At 45.3% G+C, this 21,512-nt stretch overlaps 1 protein-coding gene across 2 annotated transcripts in view; it reads left to right on the top strand.

Moving 5' to 3' along the window:
• pebp4 (phosphatidylethanolamine binding protein 4) overlaps positions 1-21,512 on the top strand; it is a 39,778-nt gene that overhangs the window by 7,268 nt on the left and 10,998 nt on the right. For both annotated transcript variants that reach the window (XM_084694291.1, XM_084694290.1), the window contains exon 4: positions 10,026-10,124. In XM_084694291.1, coding sequence (XP_084550417.1) covers positions 10,026-10,124 — 99 coding nt within the window. The remainder of the gene's footprint in view (positions 1-10,025; positions 10,125-21,512) is intronic.

The raw sequence follows: 21,512 nt of genomic DNA, 5'->3' as shown, positions 1-21,512 counted from the left end.
GTCCCCCCTTCTCTGTGAATGTCAGGAGAGGTATGAATAATGAGAAAACTGAACCAGATCCACAATGTTAGCTTGATTCCTCTTGGTGCCAGCTTATGACTGTTCCAATAGGTCTGGGCATTTGTGCAAAATGTTCTTAACCTTTTCGCTAGACAGCGGAATGCTCTAGGACGTAATTTTTTGGACAGTCACAATGTGGTCTTTTCAATCTCGGCTCCTCAGACCGGACACTTGGTGTGCGTTGGTCAAACACAACTGAGTCATAATATACTGTGATCTGTTTTGGACCTGCCCCAGGCCTCTCCTCGTCTCAGTCCCATCAGCATAAGGGCAGATTTAAACTGAGCGACGGCCTGTAAATTCATATTATGAACCTATTCTTTGTAATCATGTCACCTAATATGAATAATGAAACGTTATGTTGATGTCACTATATGTGAAAAACAATCATTATAATTTCCTTGGAAGCGTGGGAAAGTATAAGGTTAATGTCGGTAAACAATAACTTATTTTTTTATTTCAAATTCTTGTTTTTGTATGTTGTTGCTAGGGAATGCAATTAATTTGCATTGATTTGCTCCTACTGTGCATCTTTAGAGTGCATAAGGTGCTTTGACTAACACAGCTGTAGATACTGAGAGGAGTAAGTGAGCTTAACACAAATTATTATGTCTGCATAAAATACCCAAGAAAGTATAATGTTGAACGTAAAAACGGTCAGTTATTGCACAGTTCAGGGCCAGACCTTCTTTGTGCAGTCCTGAAATGTAATTTTTTCAATGTCTTCGCACACTACAGTAAGAGATTAGTTTGCTTCCCTTTTCACTCAGTTATGACCCTCTCCACCTGTCACTCATATCTACTTCATCCTGTAGTTCAAATTTTCAACCTTTAACATTTCTCTCTCAGCTGAGAGATGGTGGTTTGCCAATTGTGCCAATCCGTACCAATCTTTACCAAGGCAGAACTGCACACAACTTTTAAAACCCTTGGCAGGTGGTAGTTCTTCTTATAGCTCATGGAACTGGTAAAATTGATTGAGAGTGGAAGGTTATAAAAAGAAAGGTTTTGCCTTTCCTCAACAAAACATGCCTGGCTTGAAGTAGCAACCATTTTTGGCAAAACACGTTACTTTGTTTTTATTTCTTTGTCCAAATCCTATCGAGAGGTGCTTTAGGTTGTTCCTTGGGTAAAAAGTTGATATTATTGCAATGAGGGGAAAAATGACTTTTTATGTTTGCAGGAATTGTGGATTTCTTCCATCCGTGAAATCCTAATTGTGCCTTGGAGGGCTGGTAGTATGTAGGGTATCTCTGCTCTGCTCTGCTCTGCTCAACAGGATTTGTGTCTGTGTATGCTTGAGTATGTCTTTCAGCCTAAATGCGGATATTAACCCTTTCTGTGCACCAGCCACAGATTCCTCGTACTTGCCGCTAGGCTGATCCTGTGCGTCTTCAGCTTTGTGTTGAACACATTCAAACTCTCTTTTGGAACCTACCATAAGAGTAGGGGGGGGGGGGAGTGGGTTTGAAATTTAAAGTGTATGGCATTAGGAACTAGTTCTCTCCTGGCTGTGGTTCACCTTCGTAAGACGGTAGACAGTAAATTGCTCACGAGCCAAAGCGTTGGTCAATAGTTCATGGTCAGTGTAGAGAGAGGTTGAGCAGGGAACAGGGGATATCTGACGAGACCACTGCTTTGGCGGCCTGAAGGGGTTGTCTGTGCCTCGTGTTTGTCCAGGGTCAGACGGCATCAGCCTGGAGCAGCACCGGCCTGCTTGATGGGCGGACGACAGGTTTGGGGATGAACATCGCACAGGGTTCAAATGACATGTTTTTTTTTATTTTTTTTACCAAGCCTACAGTAGGATACTAGCATGGGTAATTGAATTTAGATTTTGTTATTTTCCTTTTCTTCTTGTGGTTCAGATTTCAGACCTGTGACTCGGCTGTTCCCCGTCGGCAGTCTTGTACTCTCTATGTACATTTGACACTTTCATGCTTTCCTGTATTTTCTGTACAAAAAAAAAATAAAAATCAATGGGATGAAGTAAAAAGATGCTTTATTTAAATGAAGCGTGGAGGTTGGCTCCGACGACGCTTGTGGATCATTCAGATGGGTGATGTGTGATTCCCCCTGGGGAGAGTTAAAGATCCGGCACAGGAGCGGCTTTAGCTTTCCTGTCTTTATCAGTGTGTCAGGAAGAGGGGCAGGCTTGCTCCGTGTGAATGGACAAGCCCTTGAACCATAAACCTGCACCTCCTCTGATAACGGTTTTCGGCATTGTGATCAATGTCGTTTCAGGCCTTCGTTTTCCTTTTTGACACAGCTAAATATATCGACGGTTAGCAAAACGAGGGGTTCCTGCCCTTCAAAATGAGGCTGCTGCGCATTCGAAGATTTTTTGAAATCACGCCCAGCTCAAGGAAAAGGATCTTTTACTGCAAATCTCTACGTCCGTATTTATTTATTTTCCTTCCAGTGTGTCATTTTCTGGGCTCCTGCTGACGTCTGAGCGGTGCTCATGCTCTGAGGTGAGATGTGTGCTCCCAGGGCGGAGCATGAGCGATGACATGGCCTGATTGTCAGACTGGTGGGCTGGTGATATCTGAACACAGACTGTGCTTGTCTGGCTTAAATACGTCAAGCCTCCGAGCCCTGGGCAGTCTTTTTTCCGCCCTTTCTTCACAACACCCGGCGTCACCCACTGAAGCCATCGTCTCTCCCATACTGGAGGATCCGGCCTTGTCAACTGGCAGTCTGGACTTGGCTCTGTCTGCCCACATGCCTACAGTGCCCCGCTCTTTCCCCTCCCTCCCTCCCTCCCTCCCTCCCTCCCTCCCTCCCTCCCTCCCTCCCTCCCTCCCTCCCTCCCTCCCTCCCTCCCTCCCTCCCTCCCTCCCTCCCTCCCTCCCTCCCTCCCTCCCTCCCTCCCTCCCTCCCTCCCTCCCTCCCTCCCTCCCTCCCTCCCTCCCTCCCTCCCTCCCTCCCTCCCTCCCTCCCTCCCTCCCTCCCTCCCTCCCTCCCTCCCACCCTTCCCTCCACTTGAAGGAGTGAGTTTGCCACCCCATGCAGAAACCTGTTAGTATCCAAGAAGGATGGCGTCAATAGCATCTTCCTACACAGGCATTAGTAAACTGAGGGCACAAGAAAATGTGGGAATCGTTTACACTTGCCCACTGTACTACCATCAGAGGCCATAATTAATCATGAGCGAGAGAAAAGGGAAAAAAGAAAAAGAGAATGTGGAAGCCTCCCTAGCTGGTGAGACACTCCGTGCCTGTGAACAGCTCTGACACCTTTGACAGCTCTGGTGGCCAAAAAGGAGCGGTGTCACAGTATGGACAAGCAGGATTTGCATAGCAGGACGTTTCCTATTGTTCCCTACAGAGGGCCGGGATCTGTATTGTTTTCCAGACGGTTCCCGTGAAGGATAATTGCCGTTAAACCAACAAACGTGTTCATACAACGAATGTGTTCATACAGTAAAGGGAGAAGACTGCGGTAGAGGGGAACTCAAGGTTAAAGCGCTGTGCTAACTATGTCCACTGTGAAGAACACAGTGGAGATGAATATTGTTTTATAGACAACACTGTTGTGAACCCCCCTCCCCCTCTTATTATCACAAACAAACTGGGTTTCCATAGAAACTGTGTACAGTCTTAGCTGCTTGGAGTCAAACCAAAATCCCATTCCAATATATTTCTTATTTAAGTGGTTAAACATCACAGTTTCAAGAGACCTTGTATTTTCTTTGGGCAGGTATTTCTCAGAAATTCTATGTGTCAGTCAGAGTTGTGACTTTGAAAGTTACAGAACTTTTCATGTAGCGACTATGCCAGTAAAAAGATTAAATAGACTCATTAGTGAATCTCTTCAAGTTTCACTGCAAGTTTAAACGAATACTTACATCAATGTTTACACACACACACACACACACACACACCATTACTTTGCACTTTAACAGCTTAATAAAATGGCAACAACATGACCCCTCAAGATAAGGCATGATGGGTAGATAATTATGGATAGCAGTCATGTCCTGTAAATCAGCCTGACGTTCAGCTCCTTCCAATGCTGAACCATATGTCAAATACATTTCTCTCTGCTCCATTTAACATAGGTAGTTTCTGCATCTGGGATGTTTGGAATGAGCCAGTGCCTGTTAGTTAGAGTACCTGTTAGTGCCAGTAACTGTGTATGAGCGTGTGCGTTTGCAGAAATGCTGTCATGGTGGTGAGTAGGTGTATGTGTAAAGCCACCACTAGAAAGCGTTGAAAGCTCCAGCTAGCAAGATCGCATCCAGGGTGACTAACACGCTTAGCATCAGCGCTACCGTGCTTGCAAGCATGTAGTGGTTAAAGAGAGGCTTCAGCGTTGAGAGAAATGCAGGGGTAGTTCCCTAGGCTTCTGCTAATTCCATCACACCCCAAGTCTGAATCAGACTGTGAACAAGCATAGCCTACCCTTTTCTTTTTTTCGCAGCTGAGGAAGAAAGAAAAAAATACTCTTGGAAAATATTGAGTATCTTGGGTAGTATCAGTAACGGTTTGAATATCAGTAAAAGTTTGTGTTGGTTAGGGTGTCAACGTTGTGAAGTTCAGAGGGAAAGTGAACCGAAAAATCTGTACTTTGTGATCCGTGACGCACAGCCCGATGGATTACGACACAACAAGCGCTACAGGGTTGTCTACTAGCACAGAACTAGTTATATTAGATGGTAGATTGGTATTAGATTGCTAAGTCGTCGTTTGGCATGGCATTTTATAAAAAGAAAAGGTGTTAATGGGATTATGCAATTATACCGGTGTTTCACGTTTTCCTGCAATGTGCTCGCCTCCTCTTGAACTGGCGCCTCTTGTGCTTGCGCTCCTCAGTGACAGACTGGGAGTTTGCGGTTGGTGTCCCAGTAAAGACTGCTGTTGGATTTTCACTGTTCCAGGTGTCACACTACTTTGGCCATGTGGCGCTGGCTTTTGGAGGTGTTTCAGTAGCCACTTCACAGTCCTCCTTTGTGTGGGAGGGAGACTTGAGTTAAAAATAGGTAGTGAAGGTAGTGGGCAGTCTTGCATCATACATGTTAAATATATGTTTTATATTTATTTATATATATATATATATATATATATATATATATATATATATATATATATATATTGTTAAATATGCTACATGAGTTATCTATTGCAAAGTAGTTTTCTGTAAAAAACTGAAAACATGAGAGGGGGTGGGGAAAATAATTTGAAGATTAATACGTCCTGATATGCAGATAATAGCTGGAGGAATAGTTTGACAAAGGAAAGCTCCTCAGTTTCATTATGGTGATAAAGGTTAACATGTCTTCTCAAGCTTGATTGGCAGGGCGTCTGGATCTTCTAATTGAACCAGCATTAAGTTAAGCACACTTCACAGACAAAGGCAGCAACTTCGTCTTATGCCTTTACACTGCAGGTCTAATGACATCTACAGCATGTCACATGCAGTCAGTGTGTGTGTCTGTTAATTGACACATCCTCACTTCAATAACTGTGCCTTGAAAAACAACATGGCTTTCATCTTTTTTTTTTTATCAAGTGTTGTCCAACCTGGTTGGCTTGTTGGAGCAGGTATGGTCTAGACTCTAGAATGTTCCTTGGTTCCTCCGAAGTATAAATGTAAGAAGGGTCAACAGACAAGCAGAAATCCACAAAGCACCACTCTGTTGACAAAGATCCGATTTCCCCTGGCAAGAGGGGGCCATGCAGAAAAATAAATGGCCCAAGAAACCATTTTGGAGTCAGAGATGGGCTTTCCTTGGAAGACCTGTCAGAATATTGTCAGAATGGTTTCCTTCACCCAATTCCTCTCGGGCAGATTACTGTACTGCCCTTTGCGCCTGGCTGAGGGTTGGGGGAGGGGTGTGAGAGGAAGGAGTGAGGTTACGAACCCTCTGTGCATGTGAGGGGGAGCTGTTATTAATGACAATAAGGACCTCCTCACCTCTCAGGTGAGTGATCTCCAGGTGAGGAGCAGCCGTGAGCCGCGCACAGGGCCGCCTGGCGCTGGCCTCCTTCCATCTCCATCTCATCTGTGGTTCGGCCGCATCTTTCACTCCCTGGACAGGATTCAATTACGTCTGCCGTGACCTTTGACCTGGGCGAACCTCCTCTCCTGACCCCGATAGAACAAGTCTTACAGACCACGGTTAACCTCTCCCAAGCATCTGTCCGGGGTTGCTGCCCCATCTGCTTTCCCTCCCTGGTCCCTCTATCTCTCTCTCAACACATCATAGGTATCGGGCTTCAATGCGTATGCACTTTTTCTCAACCCGAAACCCTAGTCACTGCAGAAGTCGTTGTACATTAGTCTCCTCAGACATGCTATACACTATAGTTCAAATACAATACAGTGTAATATCCAGCATATGATGGGGTCAGATGGCTGAGCGGTTAGGGAATCAAGCTATTTATCAGAAGGTTGCCGGTTTGATTCCGCGCCGAGTCAAATGACGTGGTGTCCTTGGGCGAGGGACTTCACCCTACTTGCCTCGGGGAGAATGTCCCTGTACTTCCTGTAAGTCGCTCTGGATAAGAGCGTCTACTAAATGTAAAAACCCGTCAAAGCGTACTCGTCAGTCAAACGTGTTGGGAGATCTGACCCTGGCCGCGCCGGTTTAGTAACGGGAGCCATGGGATTCACTTCCTGTTGTATGGAAGATGTAGAACGTACAGCTCGCCCTCCGTGTAGGCAGAAGCAAACGCCTGCCATCTGGTTTGGTTTGTTTCACCCGGCAAATAGAACGTGTGCTTTTTCACTGTGTACATTGATGTGAAGCATTCGGCTCCACTCTCGACAACAGTTCAACATTTTCTCCCTTTCTTTTTTTTTACCGTTGAAATTTCTGAGTTGTGTGTACGGACTGATTTTTCCTCGTGTTTACAGATCAATCCTCCAACCTTGCTTGAAGCTACAGTCGATGGTTGTTAAGCCTTTGCCGTCTCTTAATCACAACACAGATACCTGTTAATTACCCAACGAGTTCAAGTGTTTTTGCTACTTAAAGAGGGATTTGAGATCGATGCGCTGCTTTGCTCCGGGTTGAGCGAAGAGCGCAGTTGACCGTTTAATGAAACGCTGTGAGTTCTGCTAGCCGCGGCTGATGGAGAAGGAGAACAGCGAGGATCAGCTGGATAAGCAGAGGGGATATTAATAGGCAGCCGCATGGACGACACGGTTTGGTATTGGGTCAGGGATAAACCGTGAACTTGTAAACTCACAGTGGGGCCTCTCTCTCTCCTCCATTCCTCCTGCCTTGCCTCCCCCCTGCCCGGTACAGTGTGTCATCCCTAGGCAGAGATATGGGCTCAAGAGCCCAGGCAGATCTGCGAGAGAGGCCGATTAGACCTCTCTCTGATTCTCAGCCCCAGCAGAGTTCACACAAAGGTAAGCCAGGAGTTTACAACCCTCAGAGACAACGGCCTTCTACACCCTTTGTTCTTTGCAGTCCTCCTCACCGTTGCAGATATGCACACGTTTGATGCTGTCGGCTAGTCGGCCATTTGCTAGCATTCACACTGCCGCAACATGGGTGTGTAGATGTCTCTTCGACGATATTAAAACTAAGGTCATCTTGTTGTCGTTGTTTTGTTTTTTTGGGAGGACAAAAACAACAGTTGGTAAAAGACATCAGGCCCTTTCTTATCATTTTCATTTACGGCCATTTGTGGAGTTTGACCACTGGGAGAGGATTCATTCGATCGTTCCCTGCCTCCCGCCACAAGAGAATCGAGTTCCTCCAGCAGAGAGAGAGAAAGAGCCCCCCCACCCAGCCAGGCTCTCTCCAACACCGGCCAGCAGCCATGACAGAGCCACCCAGCCGGGAGCAGGGCTAATTACAGCCGCCTGGCATCTCGAGACGTCTCTCCCAGAGGGCCGTTTTGCTGTGATCACAGCAGGCTAGTGGGAGGTTAATCCCAGGAGACCGCAGCTCAATCTCCCCCGCCCCCGAGGCCCGGGCCCAGGCTCCAGTTCTGTGTGAAGGCCCAGCGGAGCGCCGCTTTTCCGTGCTGACACCCACCCACCAACCCCGGGCCGGCGGGGCGCTCTTGCTGGGACGCGGTGGGGTCCTGCGCCCGCCACCAGGCAGCAGAACCCCCCTGACCCCTGACCCCCCCCGTCACCTCCTGCCGTCATCTGAACAGACCAGCTACAACCCACCAGGACTGATGAGATTAGAGAGCAGAAAGCATATCAACACAGAAGTTAATGGAGAGGAACCACTTAGTACTGATGAGAATAACATGCGGATAATATATCTGGTGGAGGGGAGCCAATGGTTATCTGAAGGAAAGGGAGGGTATATGGTACTTAGAGTTTAAATAGCCGTGTGCATCTAGCATGTTGTGTCAGGGATGGCATTCATTAGTAATTCGGAGGAAACTTGGACAGGGTAGAGTAAGGGAGAAGTGGTGTGAGATGGATGGTGTTCTGTAAGCACTGGTTGTACTGTAGCATATTCATTATTTTCATACATGGTTATTTTAATTTAGACGGGGAGGAATTATGTATGTATCTGTTTTTTCCCTGGAGTCTTATCTGTGTGTAATTAATGTGGATTTTGACAGATGGAGGAAAAAAGAAAAAAAAAAATCCCTGTAAGAGAGAGAAGGGTACATGCCACAATGTGTGAACTGCAAGCATGGAGGGAGCGCCTCTTGCGAAAAAATTTTTTTCCCACAGTGCCAGCTGGACTAACCACATTCTTATAGGTAGATCCAGGCACATAAGCACTGAAACGAACAATTGAATTTAACTGACCACTTTTTCTGTCTTTGTGTGACCAAGTATGTGCTGCAGAATATGATTTTGTGTTCAGTCTGAATCTTCTATTGGAATTCTTCTCTTTGAGGTATGCCAGTGTTGTGGAGTTCAAATAATATCCAAGATTCTCTTATTCAAATATATAGATTGATGTGAATGCCCCGAGGCCTGTTTTCTCTAAGCTGTGCTATTTTTGAATACTTCAATGTATGACTTAGATATTAGTGTAACTACATTATCATGCTGTCTTTGCCTCGTAGCACACATGTATAAACGAGGATTACAAGCGTTGAGAAGGCAACAGGTCATGCTATGTGAGCCGCCCGGAGGGGTCAGCGATAGCGAGTCAGTCTCTGACAGGCTGTGGAGGAGGATCCATTGTTGTCGGTGTGTCTGGGTATTACCTGCAGGCCCTATCGCTGAGGCGCCAGTATTATCCTGTTATTAGGCTTAGTTGTTTATGCTTATTGCTGCTTGTCAGGTACCCTGAGCATCTTACTGAGAGGGGAGGGGGGAGGGGGAATGGGGGGAAGCATCTCCAGTATAAATCCATGACTCCTGTCTTATCTTATTCATGTGCATCGGAATATGATCGTTTTTTTTGGAGGTCTTTATTGGTATCTGGAGCAAAAGCGTATTCTTTTATCTTCTATGAATGCCCCCCCTCCCGAGGTTGCAGGAGCTACGACATGCTGTTACCGCTACAATAACATGTTTTTCATACCTGCTTGTAACACGGCAACACATATTTATCCCCGACCAGGCCAGTTATAATTACTGCTAGGGGACTTTGTTGGACTGGAACAGCCTTGATTGGCATCTATGTTTGAAGAGGAAGTGAACAGAGTAAAAAAAGACCATCATATGGTCTGGCAGATTTTGGGCACATGACCAGGGTTGACAAATGTGCTCGTTCAATAATTCAATCTGCTTCTGTAATTCCCAAACTTTTACCGACATAATGGAATATTTAGTGCAATTAAAGCTTCCAAGTCAGTGTCCAATAACTGTGATCATCATGCGATTACTTACAGTAAGTTGTCTCCAAGAATTTTCAGCTGACAGATTGAAGGGCATAAAGATATCCTGGCACGGGCAGAATGATGGCGTGAATATGTTCACAAGTAGCTGCAGTTCCACACTGTCCACGCCACAATGAGGAGACTTTTTTTTTTTTTTATAGAATAATAGTTGTTGTTTTCTCTTGACTTCTCTTTTTTTTCCAGGGGAAAAAATATGCTTTGATGATGGTGGACCCAGATGCTCCAAACCGTAGCAAGCCGACACGAGCTAACTGGAGACATTGGCTGGTAGTGGACATAGAGGTGAGAAGACTGTGTTAACCATGACCCATGGCCCACTTACTGACCAGAGAGAGGCAACCTGCCAAGGTTATCATCCAGGATGTAGATGTGTACGTGCAAATTAATATAATTTTTTTTATATTCGTTTTTTATTTTTATTTACATAGATATATTTGTTGTTTATATGTATCTTCTAGTGTAAAGCAACAACCGTTGTTCTGTTTTTTATGTTCACCGTACTACCTTTTCTGATAGTATTGTCTGTTGCGAGGGAACTAAATTATGAATGGCACTAATGCCGTCAGAACAAGAGGAGGGGGGGTCTGAAAAATGTTTGCTTTTCATATCATGCATCTTGTGCGGTAAATGGCCATGACAGAACAGTGGGAGGAAGTCGCCCTAAATGGCTGTGAAAGTTTTCGAGGGCCCTGTCAGCGGCAATATCCCAGCGCTGCGACGTGTCGATGCAGGCGTGTGAGACTGTTATAGGAGAGGAGAGCAGCATGCGCGGTGCAGCCTCTCTCCCATCCAGCTCTCACCCCCCCCCCAGCTCTCTCCCTGCAGTAGAGAGCTCTTGGCACGGACTCTTGCCTTCATCTGTTCCCCCAGGCAGAGCATCTCCTTCGATGATCCACACTTCTCCATATTTTACACCCCCGAAAATGGGCACCGCTCCGATTCCCCCCTTATTTCTCTTCATATTTCGCTCTTCTTCATCCATCCGTTTTGTGTGTCTCCACATTCTTGCGTTCTCACGCCAAATGCGTGTTAAGTTGTTGATTGCCTCAAATATTTGGAGGTTTGCAGACATGTTTTAATCCCCCCTGCAACCCGGTGATCAACCCAGTAGATTAGAGCGAGTGTTCTCAGAACCAACCATACAAAGAAGAAGCTTTGAAAATGTACTGTACATCCACTCTCCTTTCATCATGCTTGGAAGCAGGAGCTTACTCTGTCTAAATGGAACATAGATACTCTGTACAGAAAAAAATGATACGTCTGGCCAATTATTTCCTGCGCTGTATGTCAATGAGATTTATTGCAAACTACAAATGGAGAATTTTTTGAGAACAACTCTGATACTGTGTTTCGGCACCAAATAAATAACTACGGTGTATGTATATGTATATATATATATATATATATATATTTGAATTTTTTACGATTTTATAAAATGTAACCTGTTGTCTTTAGTTCTTTTTAATAACTAACAAAAATAGCTGTGACCTAATTTTTGACAATTTCTCTTAATTTGCTCATACACCACTGTCAAATCCATTTATACCTGCCTGTGCATTTTTCAGTGGAGCCCAACTGACTGAACATTTGACCTGCTGTGAATAAACACATATCTTTCAGGTGCTCCGGCAGACAATGTACCGGCCAGCAATTCATTGTCCTGTCACTTGTGTGGGCGTTGACATGGATTACCTGTGGAGTGACTAGCCAATGGAGAAGGCTGTTTGGCTGATGCTGGTTGCTGGTTGGTCTGGGGGGTTAATGAGGATTCTGAGTGATTCGTATTGTCAGTGGGAGGTGTTTAATTGCTGGGAATAGAGAGGTGACACCATATAACCTCGGTTTAGTTATTATATTAGGGTGTTTGAATGTGTTGGATTATGTCTAAATACCCTAGGGGGGTAACCTAATTTGGACGCATTAATGTTCAAATTAATATCCTGGCAATGGTGCCTCTCAGATTTTTTTTTAATAAAGCCATGGTTTGACCCCCTGCAAACACAGTTGGTGACAAAGAATTTAATGAGATTGAAAGAATGATTTTTCTCTGCCCCTACCTATTTCAATGTGTAGTCAGTTTGTGTTTGGACATAGACATTTATAAACAGACACATTTTCATATTAAAACTGGGGGTTGGAAGTCAAACTATCAAAGGTCAAATTGATGAACCTGGAGATTCTCACCAGTAAATATGAAAGAGCCATGCTCATTTGTTAATCCAGGGTCATCCATGGGTGTTCCGGATTGAGGACGTTGACGTAATTAGCTTGTATTCTTTATCCTTGGCTGTAGTTTTGAAGGTATAAAATAGCTCCTTCCATTGCTAAACATAAGGGGTCAGGTCAGTTTCCAGGCTGAAATGCACATTTAAATTGAATTCTTAAGTCAGTGCTCATTACAGAAAGCATTGTAGCAGAGCAAAGACAAACACCGAGATTTGATAACAGGAGCCGTCTTATCCCGTCACTAACATGATCTTTTGCCTTCATGTGAGTTGATGGTCGTTTCACTAATGAGACAGTAAAACACAAACAAAACAGAAGTCAATTTGAGTTTCTGTACTTGAAATATTGACGCGCTCCATGAACTAGGCACAGCTCTCATTTTTTCTTGATTTGTTGACATATTGTATTGTTTACTGTAACCTACACTATGGTGAGAAACCAGTCCGAGGCCTTTTGATGAATTCTGAGCTATCAGCTGTGATCATGTTACAATTTCCAAAAATAGTTTGCGACGGAGACGTGCATTCCTGGGATTGGAACAGTGAAGCAGTTCTCAGTGAAAGGGCGGCGTAGAAGCAGGTGTCTGGGTCTCTGCTCTCTCCCAGCCTTCTCTCTCTCCAAGTCCTGTTCTCTTCGCTTTTCCCTCGATGGAATATTTTATTGTTCTCTCTCTCACTTGTCTCTCTCTTTGTCTCTCTCTCTCTCTCTCTCTCTGTCTCTCTCTCAGTCCACCACAGAAGAACAATGCTGGACATCCCACTATCACAAATATTAAGACACCCCATCTTTTCAACACTCCTGTGGAGTGTGTTCATTATTAGATACCTGTATCTTTTTGTATTTTTCTTGTATGTTATTATTTTTTTGTCCTTAAGTTTCTAAGCATGTGATGGCTCATTGAGATAGTCAAAATGGCTTCTGACCTTTTCCCGTTAAGTGATGGTTGGTTTAGATAATTCCTAAATGGCAGTTATCCTTTGCTAATGACGCCCTGGAGCTAACTGCAATTTACAATTTATCTGCAACACTTGCAGTGTTTTGCATCAATCATGGGCAATTACCAAAATACTCTTAAACAGCTTGTTCTCTCAGTAACTAGTGAGCCTCCAGATTGTGCCCCAATCCCTCCCTCCCCCTTTCTCCTCTCCTAGAGAATCAATGCAGATGTTCGGCTCTGCTCTAGCCGCGATAATTAACAAGCAAGTCATTAGTATCTAAAGAGTCTCCTTAAGTAAATGGACTGTTGGGCATTTTATGTTAGCCCTCCTTCCCTGGCTACAGTGGGAACTGTGCACGGGTCAGCCAAGTTGCATGAACTTTTAATATGCGTCAACTTGAAAATGTGTGGAGACAATTGTTTTTCCCTGATACAGTGCTCATGGATGGCAGATAATCTGAACATGACCAATCTGTGGGAATACAGGGAATGACCATTTAGCGTTGTTTCAATTTAATATGCATCTCTAAGACAAGTGCTGTTGGATAAGGGATGATTGGAACTGTTTTCAAGAATGGTTCGTTTGCATTCGTAGCAGTTATTGGGTCCCAACGTGAGAGCCCTTTGGCATGTTTGAACAGTGTTTTAGCAGTGTAATGTTCACACTGCTACAACACACCGACACACACACAGAGCGTATCTGACCGTTTTTTCCTTGATCTGACTGTTTTACACCTGACTGTTTTCCGTCAGCTGCATTTTGAATCAGCTGCTTTTCTCGTTGATTGAGTCTAGATGACCTGTGCTCGGGGACCAATCACACGATTGCTTCCTTTCCACGGCTCATAGGTGGCCAGGTGGACACGTCTGACCTCGGCTAGATATTCCGACTCTTCCGGGGCACCAGGGACGAGTCCATGCCTCGGAATCCGTCCTGTTTTCCCAACAGGTCCCGGAGGGAAGTTGAACCCGGTGATCAGCTGTTGAACAAACAGTGAGGTATTGTGCCTGCATTCCACCAGCTGCTCCTGTGTTTTTGTGAGCTGCCTGCAGCCTCGTGGGTTTCCAGCCTCTGCGTAGCGAGATGTCCTTTGACTGGAGACGGGATTATATCTCCCCCCCCCCCCCCCCCCCCCCCCCCCCTCAAAGGGCTGCGCTTTTCGAGAAGTCAGCGTGTCAAGCACCAGAACTTCCAGCTAGCGGCTGTTGCCGTGAGCGACACAGTTCCGTCTCTTTGTCGTTTGACTGCTGCTCTATGGCCCCGGTACGAACACAGTGTTTTGCTCGAGGTGCTTGCTTTTCCCGCTCTTTCTAGGAAACGAAAGCAGCATGTGTTTTACTGAAATACATGTACTTCTCAACATTCAGTCGCCACTTGGAACGGAAAATAATTATTGTCGGGGAGGGGTCACATAATTAGATGTATTCTCATGCATGCTATTATTTAAGAAATATTGACAGACAACTTCCCCCGGACTGCTGCCAAAAACAGTTTCCCAAAAGGCCACGCAGACTACAGTTACCAGCAACGCGAGAACAAAGAAACCAGCGGTATTATTCATAATTAAACTCTTATTGTGTGCTCTCCTAAATATTTCCATTCTCTCCTCCTCTGTCACTCGCGAGCGACGGTTCTGCCGTTCAGTACTTTTGCACTTGGTGCTGGGAACATCTGTCTGGTGCTTGTGTGCAGCCAGGCTGTACAGATTGGAGCAGGTAGCGGAGCACGTTGCAGCCCAGCTAATGATGAGTGTGTCTGCCCTCTCTCTCTCTCGTAGACGACACAAGCTGCTGCTCAGCACACGCTTACTCCATCCGCACGCCCAGGGAAACAGATTTCCAAACATATGCAGTGTGTTTTTTAATCCAGCCGAAGACTTCAGTTCCCAACAAACACGGGTAACCTTACGGGACATCCATATCTTACGACAAGGGGGTGGGCGCAAAGTAATTGAACCATTTTTTTCTTCCCTTTAATTGCATTTTTTTCTGCTCCTAAGTTGCTAAACACACACATACCCAGGTTAACAGTTTTGTATGTGTATGGGTTTTGAAAACTTTTGTAGAAGGGCTTAACAGTGCCAAGTAATGAGAATAAAAAGTGTATGTACAGGCTGTCACCTCAATATAAAAACAATTATTTACCACATAAACATTTCAAATTGTTGTTGTTTTTACAGTCAATTATAAAATTGCTTTATCTTTTTTTATTGACCTATACCTTTTTATTATATTACTTTGTAAGCATAATAAATTATTCATTGTACAGAAGTTCATTCTCAATCTTGTGTTCTTCCAGTAAATTAGGACACAAATCAAGGCTAAAAACGTCCCCCCCCCCCCGTTGTGCAATAAAAAAAAGATTTTTCGAAGGATTTGAAATGTCCCATGGTGTAGGTCAACAATAGCCTCTAACATGGAGACCATCTGGAGGTGGTTAGTGATAAGAAGGCTCCAGTCCTGGTCCTCGTTCAGGCCGGACCAGTGTCAGAGGTGCTGCTAAATGGAGTTCAGCTTGAGGAAGTCATCGCCCCACTGGAACGAACAAGCCTCTCCCTCCACCCACCCGTCCATAATCTTCACACGCAGCCTTTTGGAGTGAGTTCAGGGAGGTTGTGTGTGTGTGTGTGCGTGTGTGTGTGCGCGTGTGTGCGCAAGCGTCTGTTTGTACGCCACAAATCCGACCAGATGTGTTGCCTGTTGATTTTGTCTGTTGGGTGGAAATTCATCGGTGTATGTGGTTTCGCTTCCACTTTGCGGCCTGTTTACGGCCTGTTTACGGCCTGCTTTCACTCTCACACGGATTCAGGAATGGCCGTCACAGGCTCCTGTGAGCTGCCTGCTTTAGTGGCTCACTAATGAACAGGGCTGAGCTGTGTGTGTCAGATGGCTGAGCGGTTAGGGAATCGGGCTATTAATCAGGAAGTTGCCGGTTCGATTCCCGCTATGCCAAATGACGTGTCCTTGGGCAAGGCACTTCATCCTATTTGCCTTGGGGGAATATATATAAAATCGCTCTGGATAAGAGCGTCATTTACTAAATGTAAATGTGCTAACAAACAGGGTTGTGCTGTGTGGTTCAGTGGCGTACTAACAAACAGGGTTGTGCTGTGTGGTTCAGTGGCGTACTAACAAACAGGGCTGTGCTGTGTGCTTCAGTGGCGTACTAACAAACAGGGTTGTGCTGTGTGCTTCAGTGGCGTACTAACAAACAGGGTTGTGCTGTGTGCTTCAGTGGCGTACTAACAAACAGGGTTGTGCTGTGTGCTTCAGTGGCGTACTAACAAACAGGGTTGTGCTGTGTGCTTCAGTGGCGTACTAACAAACAGGGTTGTGCTGTGTGGTTCAGTGGCGTACTAACAAACAGGGCTGTGCTGTGTGCTTCAGTGTGGGCTGCCTCTGTTGCTGCTCTCTGCCACCTAAAGGGAGAGTTACATAAGAGTCCTCCGCTCAATTGTCAGATCCATCCCCCGTCTACACACACACAAACACACACATAAACACACACACACACCGACACACACACGCTCAAACACACACACTCATGTTTCTAACCTTTGCAGTCTCTCTTCATTGCTATAACAACTGACCCCCCCTTAAGTGCCTTTTTCTGGTTGCCGTGGCAAGGTGACCGAGGATGTTTCACTGTCGAATCAGTTTCAGTTATCTCTGAAGAAGGTTGTTGTAGGCATATTATTGACACAGAGATAAGAATACTAATCTGCATTATTAGATAGGATAGATTCAACGTAGAGGCATTTCTTAGCACCTTAGCATCACTTATTTAGTTTATGTTCTGATTCTTGTGGCGCCTCTGGTCCTTTGCCTTAGCTTCTGTCTCCTATTTAGATTAGGCTCATAAGAGTGTTTATAGAGGGAACGGTGTCAATCGCTTTGTATGTCAGTGTGTTATCTCAATTTTCACCCAGCACATTGTCCTGAATGTATTACAGCAACTCCCCTAGAAAACAGGGGCAGCCCTGAAAGCCCTTTCTAATCCAGTCTGTCATAGTAAAGACTAGTAAAAAAAAACACAGATTGGACCCTCTCCATGCAAATACTGTTTTAAAAACCAGTAGCTCCACACATAAAGATTCTTTTAATATGTGCCCTCTTTCTTCACACCCACAACCATTGTGTTTAAATCCTGTTTTTCCTGAAAAGATTTCTACTCGCAGCTACAGACAATGTTCCCCCACACAAGCTGTCGTCTTTGTCGTCCTCCCTTAGTCAGTAAAGCAGGATCTCTGGCTCTCGTCTGAGTGCCTGCTCTGTTTTCCAAAGGGCAGGTGGGAGCTCAATGAAGTCTGCCTACCTGCTCCTGTATAAGCTGGTCAATCTTGGATATGGAGAGCAGGGTGAAAGGAAAAACGGAGGAGGGATAGAGAGAGAGAGAGAGAGAGGGAGAGGATGAATGGAGGGAGGAAGGAAGGAAGGGAGGGAGGGAGGGGGGTGGGTGGGGAGGGAGGGAGGGAGACGGGGCAGGCGAGGAAAGCGCACTCTCAGAGGGGGGGCCACTGTGTCTCTTCTGGGGGTGAGGCAGAAAGGAGGGAGACCCGCTGCTACAAACAACTCCCCAACAATTATCCTCCCCTAAAATAGCCCTCGCCCAAAGTAGATGCCTGCCAGCTCTTGCACACACAACACAGACCCTGAAGGCCTCTCGTGGCCCTACACGTCAGCGGGAAGAATTTGTGGTGTTTTTTCCTTTTTTCCTGATTATCACGACTGATGATTGCATGAGCTCAAAGATCAAGATGATCTTGAATGAATCTTTGTGCATTGCATGCTGAAAGGTAAACATTTTACAATGTTGCTCACCATTGTTGTAATCACGCTATTATTTGTGCCAGAGGACTAATAATATTATACCAACCTGTCCTTTCCTTTGTAGTTCTGTAGGGACTATATGATGTTGAAACATGAATCTGAATATCCAGATTTGAAGAATTTTGGCGGCTGCTCTTACAGTACATCTGAAAGATGGTTTATACCAAACTTTGTTGGACAAGCAGTTGTAATTGAGACTGTTGTGTTTTAATTAGTGATGAGAGGACTTGGCCACAGATACTGAACAATGAGTCAACAGATCAGCAGATTGCCATGGCGATATTGGAACCTCAGCATGTCCCTAACCAACCAACTGTCCCCTGAGCTCTCAATCTTTAGGGCACGTTTAGCTGCTAAATGAAGTAAAGTAATGTTTGGTTTTTTAATTTTGTTTGTTTTTGGGTTGATGGTACTTTATAACGACACAGAAGTTGAGTAAAGATGCATTTACAGGATGTTAAATGAAGATGTGCACTTACTTGTTCCAGGAAGAAGGAAGATAAGATATACCCTCCCATTTGAAACAGAGTAACAGAGTTATTCTTGGGTTTGTGCCTGTTTTTCCTATCATTATTCTATAGGCCTAACAACGGTAAACTTGCTGAAAGACCTCTGATCTGTACTATTGACCATTATCATAGCCACAAGCTGTCTTTGTTACAGTGTAGCATTTATACGCTCCGGAGGATGAGAACCTGTTTACATTCCAGGGTGCCACAGTTCACTTCCTTCTGCAGCTTGCTCAGATTCCAAAGCACTGTATAGATTTCTTCCAGCTGATGAAATTAAAAAGACAGCAGAGAGTGTGTGTGTGCTGTGCCTCGCAGCAACGCAATTTGCCTGCGAGTTCACGATACGGGTTGAGAGGGGAGTTCCTTTGGGGGGATTAAATCGCTCCCTCTCTTCGTGTTCCCCCCCCCCCCCCCTGCTCTCCATTCTTGCAGAACACAAACAGCTCGCAGGCCTGTACAGCAGGAGAGCACAGCGCGGTTGCCACTGCGTTGCTCACAGGTAACAATAAACCAGAGGTCAAAGGTTAAGAGGTATTGTGGAGCTGGAAATCTTGGGTGTTCTCCTGGCAGGGTTGGGTAGAAGCACGGAAAACAATGCAGCCGACGTAGCTCTGAAGAGAATGTTGGCGCAGTCTGCAGTGTAGAGAGGAACTACAAGAGAGAGATCTCTGCTTTCATGGGGCTTTTAGAACAGTGAGTAGATAATCCATTTAATCTGTTAATTATGCATACTATGCGGATGCATACTGGGTTAGCTGGACCTGCGCCTAACCCTCAGTCTCTGTTTGAGGTATTGCAGACACCCTGATCATCTTCCTGTTCGTACCCTCTGATCTGCATCACATCTGAGCCAGACCCATATGAGATGGAATATGGAAATACGCGCCCAGGAACGTGGAAAATGTCCCCTCCGCCAGAAATGTACTCCACAGACAGTGACTGCAGAACTCACTGTGCACCACGCTGTATGTTTTCCACAAGAGTAGGAATTAATAAAGATGCGTTTCGGACCGTAATTACTATTCAAACAATTATGTACTTAGTTTCTTCCAACAAATGCATTCCACATATTGTTTTGCCTCTGTTAGCAAAGCACCCCGAAAGACTAAAACCTTTCATTCCAGCAAAGGCCGTTATTGGTCACCGTCAATAAAAGCATAAAAGCATTTATTTCCCACGTTTGTCGAATTAACGGCATACTCCATCTCCCATAGGAACAGTGAGGTTCATTAACCCCTGGATGAAGTGGACCAGGTTACCTGCAGTTACGCTAACCTCTGTCCTGTTCCTGCTTCAATTATAATAGAAGAATTAAACAGACAGTGATTCAAAACAGTAATGCTGCCTCTTAAATCTCTTTTGTACCTGCTCTCAGCTGTTAATGACTAAAGACAGTGGACACACAGCTGTCTGCAGATGCTGCCCATTGTACTGATGGATATAAACACTGTAGATTCATGGGGCGGTTTATACAACACAATACGATTTATACAACAGGTCGTTGTTGGTTTGTCATATCAAGTTGACTATATTACTAGGGCAGCTTAGCAAAAAAATAAGAAGAATGAGAACATCGATCAACATACAGGTTTGGCTTTTAATATGTTTCTGCTTTTGGCCCTTTGAACTCGAAATTGATTAGATCTTAAATTTGGATTGACCTGTCCCCAAGTTGTGCCCCTTTCCCCTCCAAACTGTTACAGAATGAGATTGACCTTGAACTAATTAAGTGTTCAATTACACGGCTGCTGATCTCCCCTAATGGACTAGTTAATTAATTAATTGACTGGCCGTAAGTGAAGTCCATTCTCTTGCTTGTCCACCTCCAATGTCCTCCTCTTCCTCCTCCCCCTCCTCCCCCTCCCTCAAGCCCAACAGGTCTCTTTACCTTATCTATTTTGGTCTTCATTTAAAAATTTGAATCGTTAATTTAATTGCGCAAAAGCTCTTAAACGATCTTTCCCGCCTACACCCTCACACTCCCCCTCCCATTGTCTCTACAGTACCTTCACAGAAAAACAGCAAAGCCCACAGGTTTGAAGTATGTCCGTTGCCTTTTATAAACATAATCATATGATATTATATGAAGCCGATAAATGTAACCTGCTTGACAAGACACATTCGTAGTATGGCCGTAACCAAGGAGCCGCGTGCGCTCTATGGATGTCGCTCCCTCTGCACAGGCTGGGATTCTCCACAGCCACCCCCGTCCGTAGGAAGCCCTATGTTGGGACATGTCAGCTCCTTGTTTGCTTGTTGTGCTGATGAAGCCGGGGGTGGGGCGAGTGGGCAGCCACGTTCCAGGATTCCCTCCAAATGAGTCATCCAGCCCCCAGTCTAACAGACTGTTACCTTGGGAACTCAGGCTAGGGGTTTCCCCTCGTCAGGTTTGCGCTCAGAGACATTGCCACTGCTGCGACTGTGGCACTCTGAGAGCCTCCGAGCCAGACGTACAGGTGAGAAGGGATTAGCTTCGCCGAGCGCTGGCATAGCCTACCCTGCTGGGCCCAATCTGCTGGGCCCAATCTGCTGCGGTGATGAAACACAACTGAACGTCCGGCTCAGTCCGCCATAGCCGCCAGGCCTGGCTGTGCAGCTAATGTATTCCAGCTTAGACTGAATAGATACAAGTAGTAATGAGTTTGGGTAACCGTTTCTTAAGTCAGTGGTTTGAGTAATAAAGTGGTACTGCTTAATGAGACGATCCCGAGGTTGTGTGGTCTGGCCAGTAATAGTGTGTCAGCCAGCGCTGCGTAGCCGTGGAGTTCACTTAATAACTGGACTGTTTATGTTCATTACCACGGCCTCAAATGAGCTTCTTTACCGAAAAGCCATTAATTCGATGGAAGACTTGTTAAGTGAGTTAATTTGTTGAACTGCTGATGCATTGGAGCAGATCTAGTGTCACACCCACCGTCTCTCACCTCTGGAGCCAGACATTCCTCCCCGCACGCTCGACTGAGCGTCACCGCGGTCTACTTGGCTACTTTACCGCTTTACCAAACCACCATCTCTTACTCAACTTCATTTGGCCTCTAATAGAATGTTTAGCCAAGGTTCAGGGCATCTTATCGCAAGAAATGCACTGCTTGAACGTGGATTGTCTCCGCAATTACTAGAACTCCATCAATGTAGAGAGACAAATCCAATACTGATGGTCTGTGT

Source organism: Hypomesus nipponensis, chromosome 28 (assembly GCF_054491055.1).
Source record: "Hypomesus nipponensis isolate SF chromosome 28, ASM5449105v1, whole genome shotgun sequence".
Classification (NCBI taxonomy): domain Eukaryota; kingdom Metazoa; phylum Chordata; class Actinopteri; order Osmeriformes; family Osmeridae; genus Hypomesus; species Hypomesus nipponensis.
This window is presented reverse-complemented; position numbering and strand designations above follow the sequence as displayed.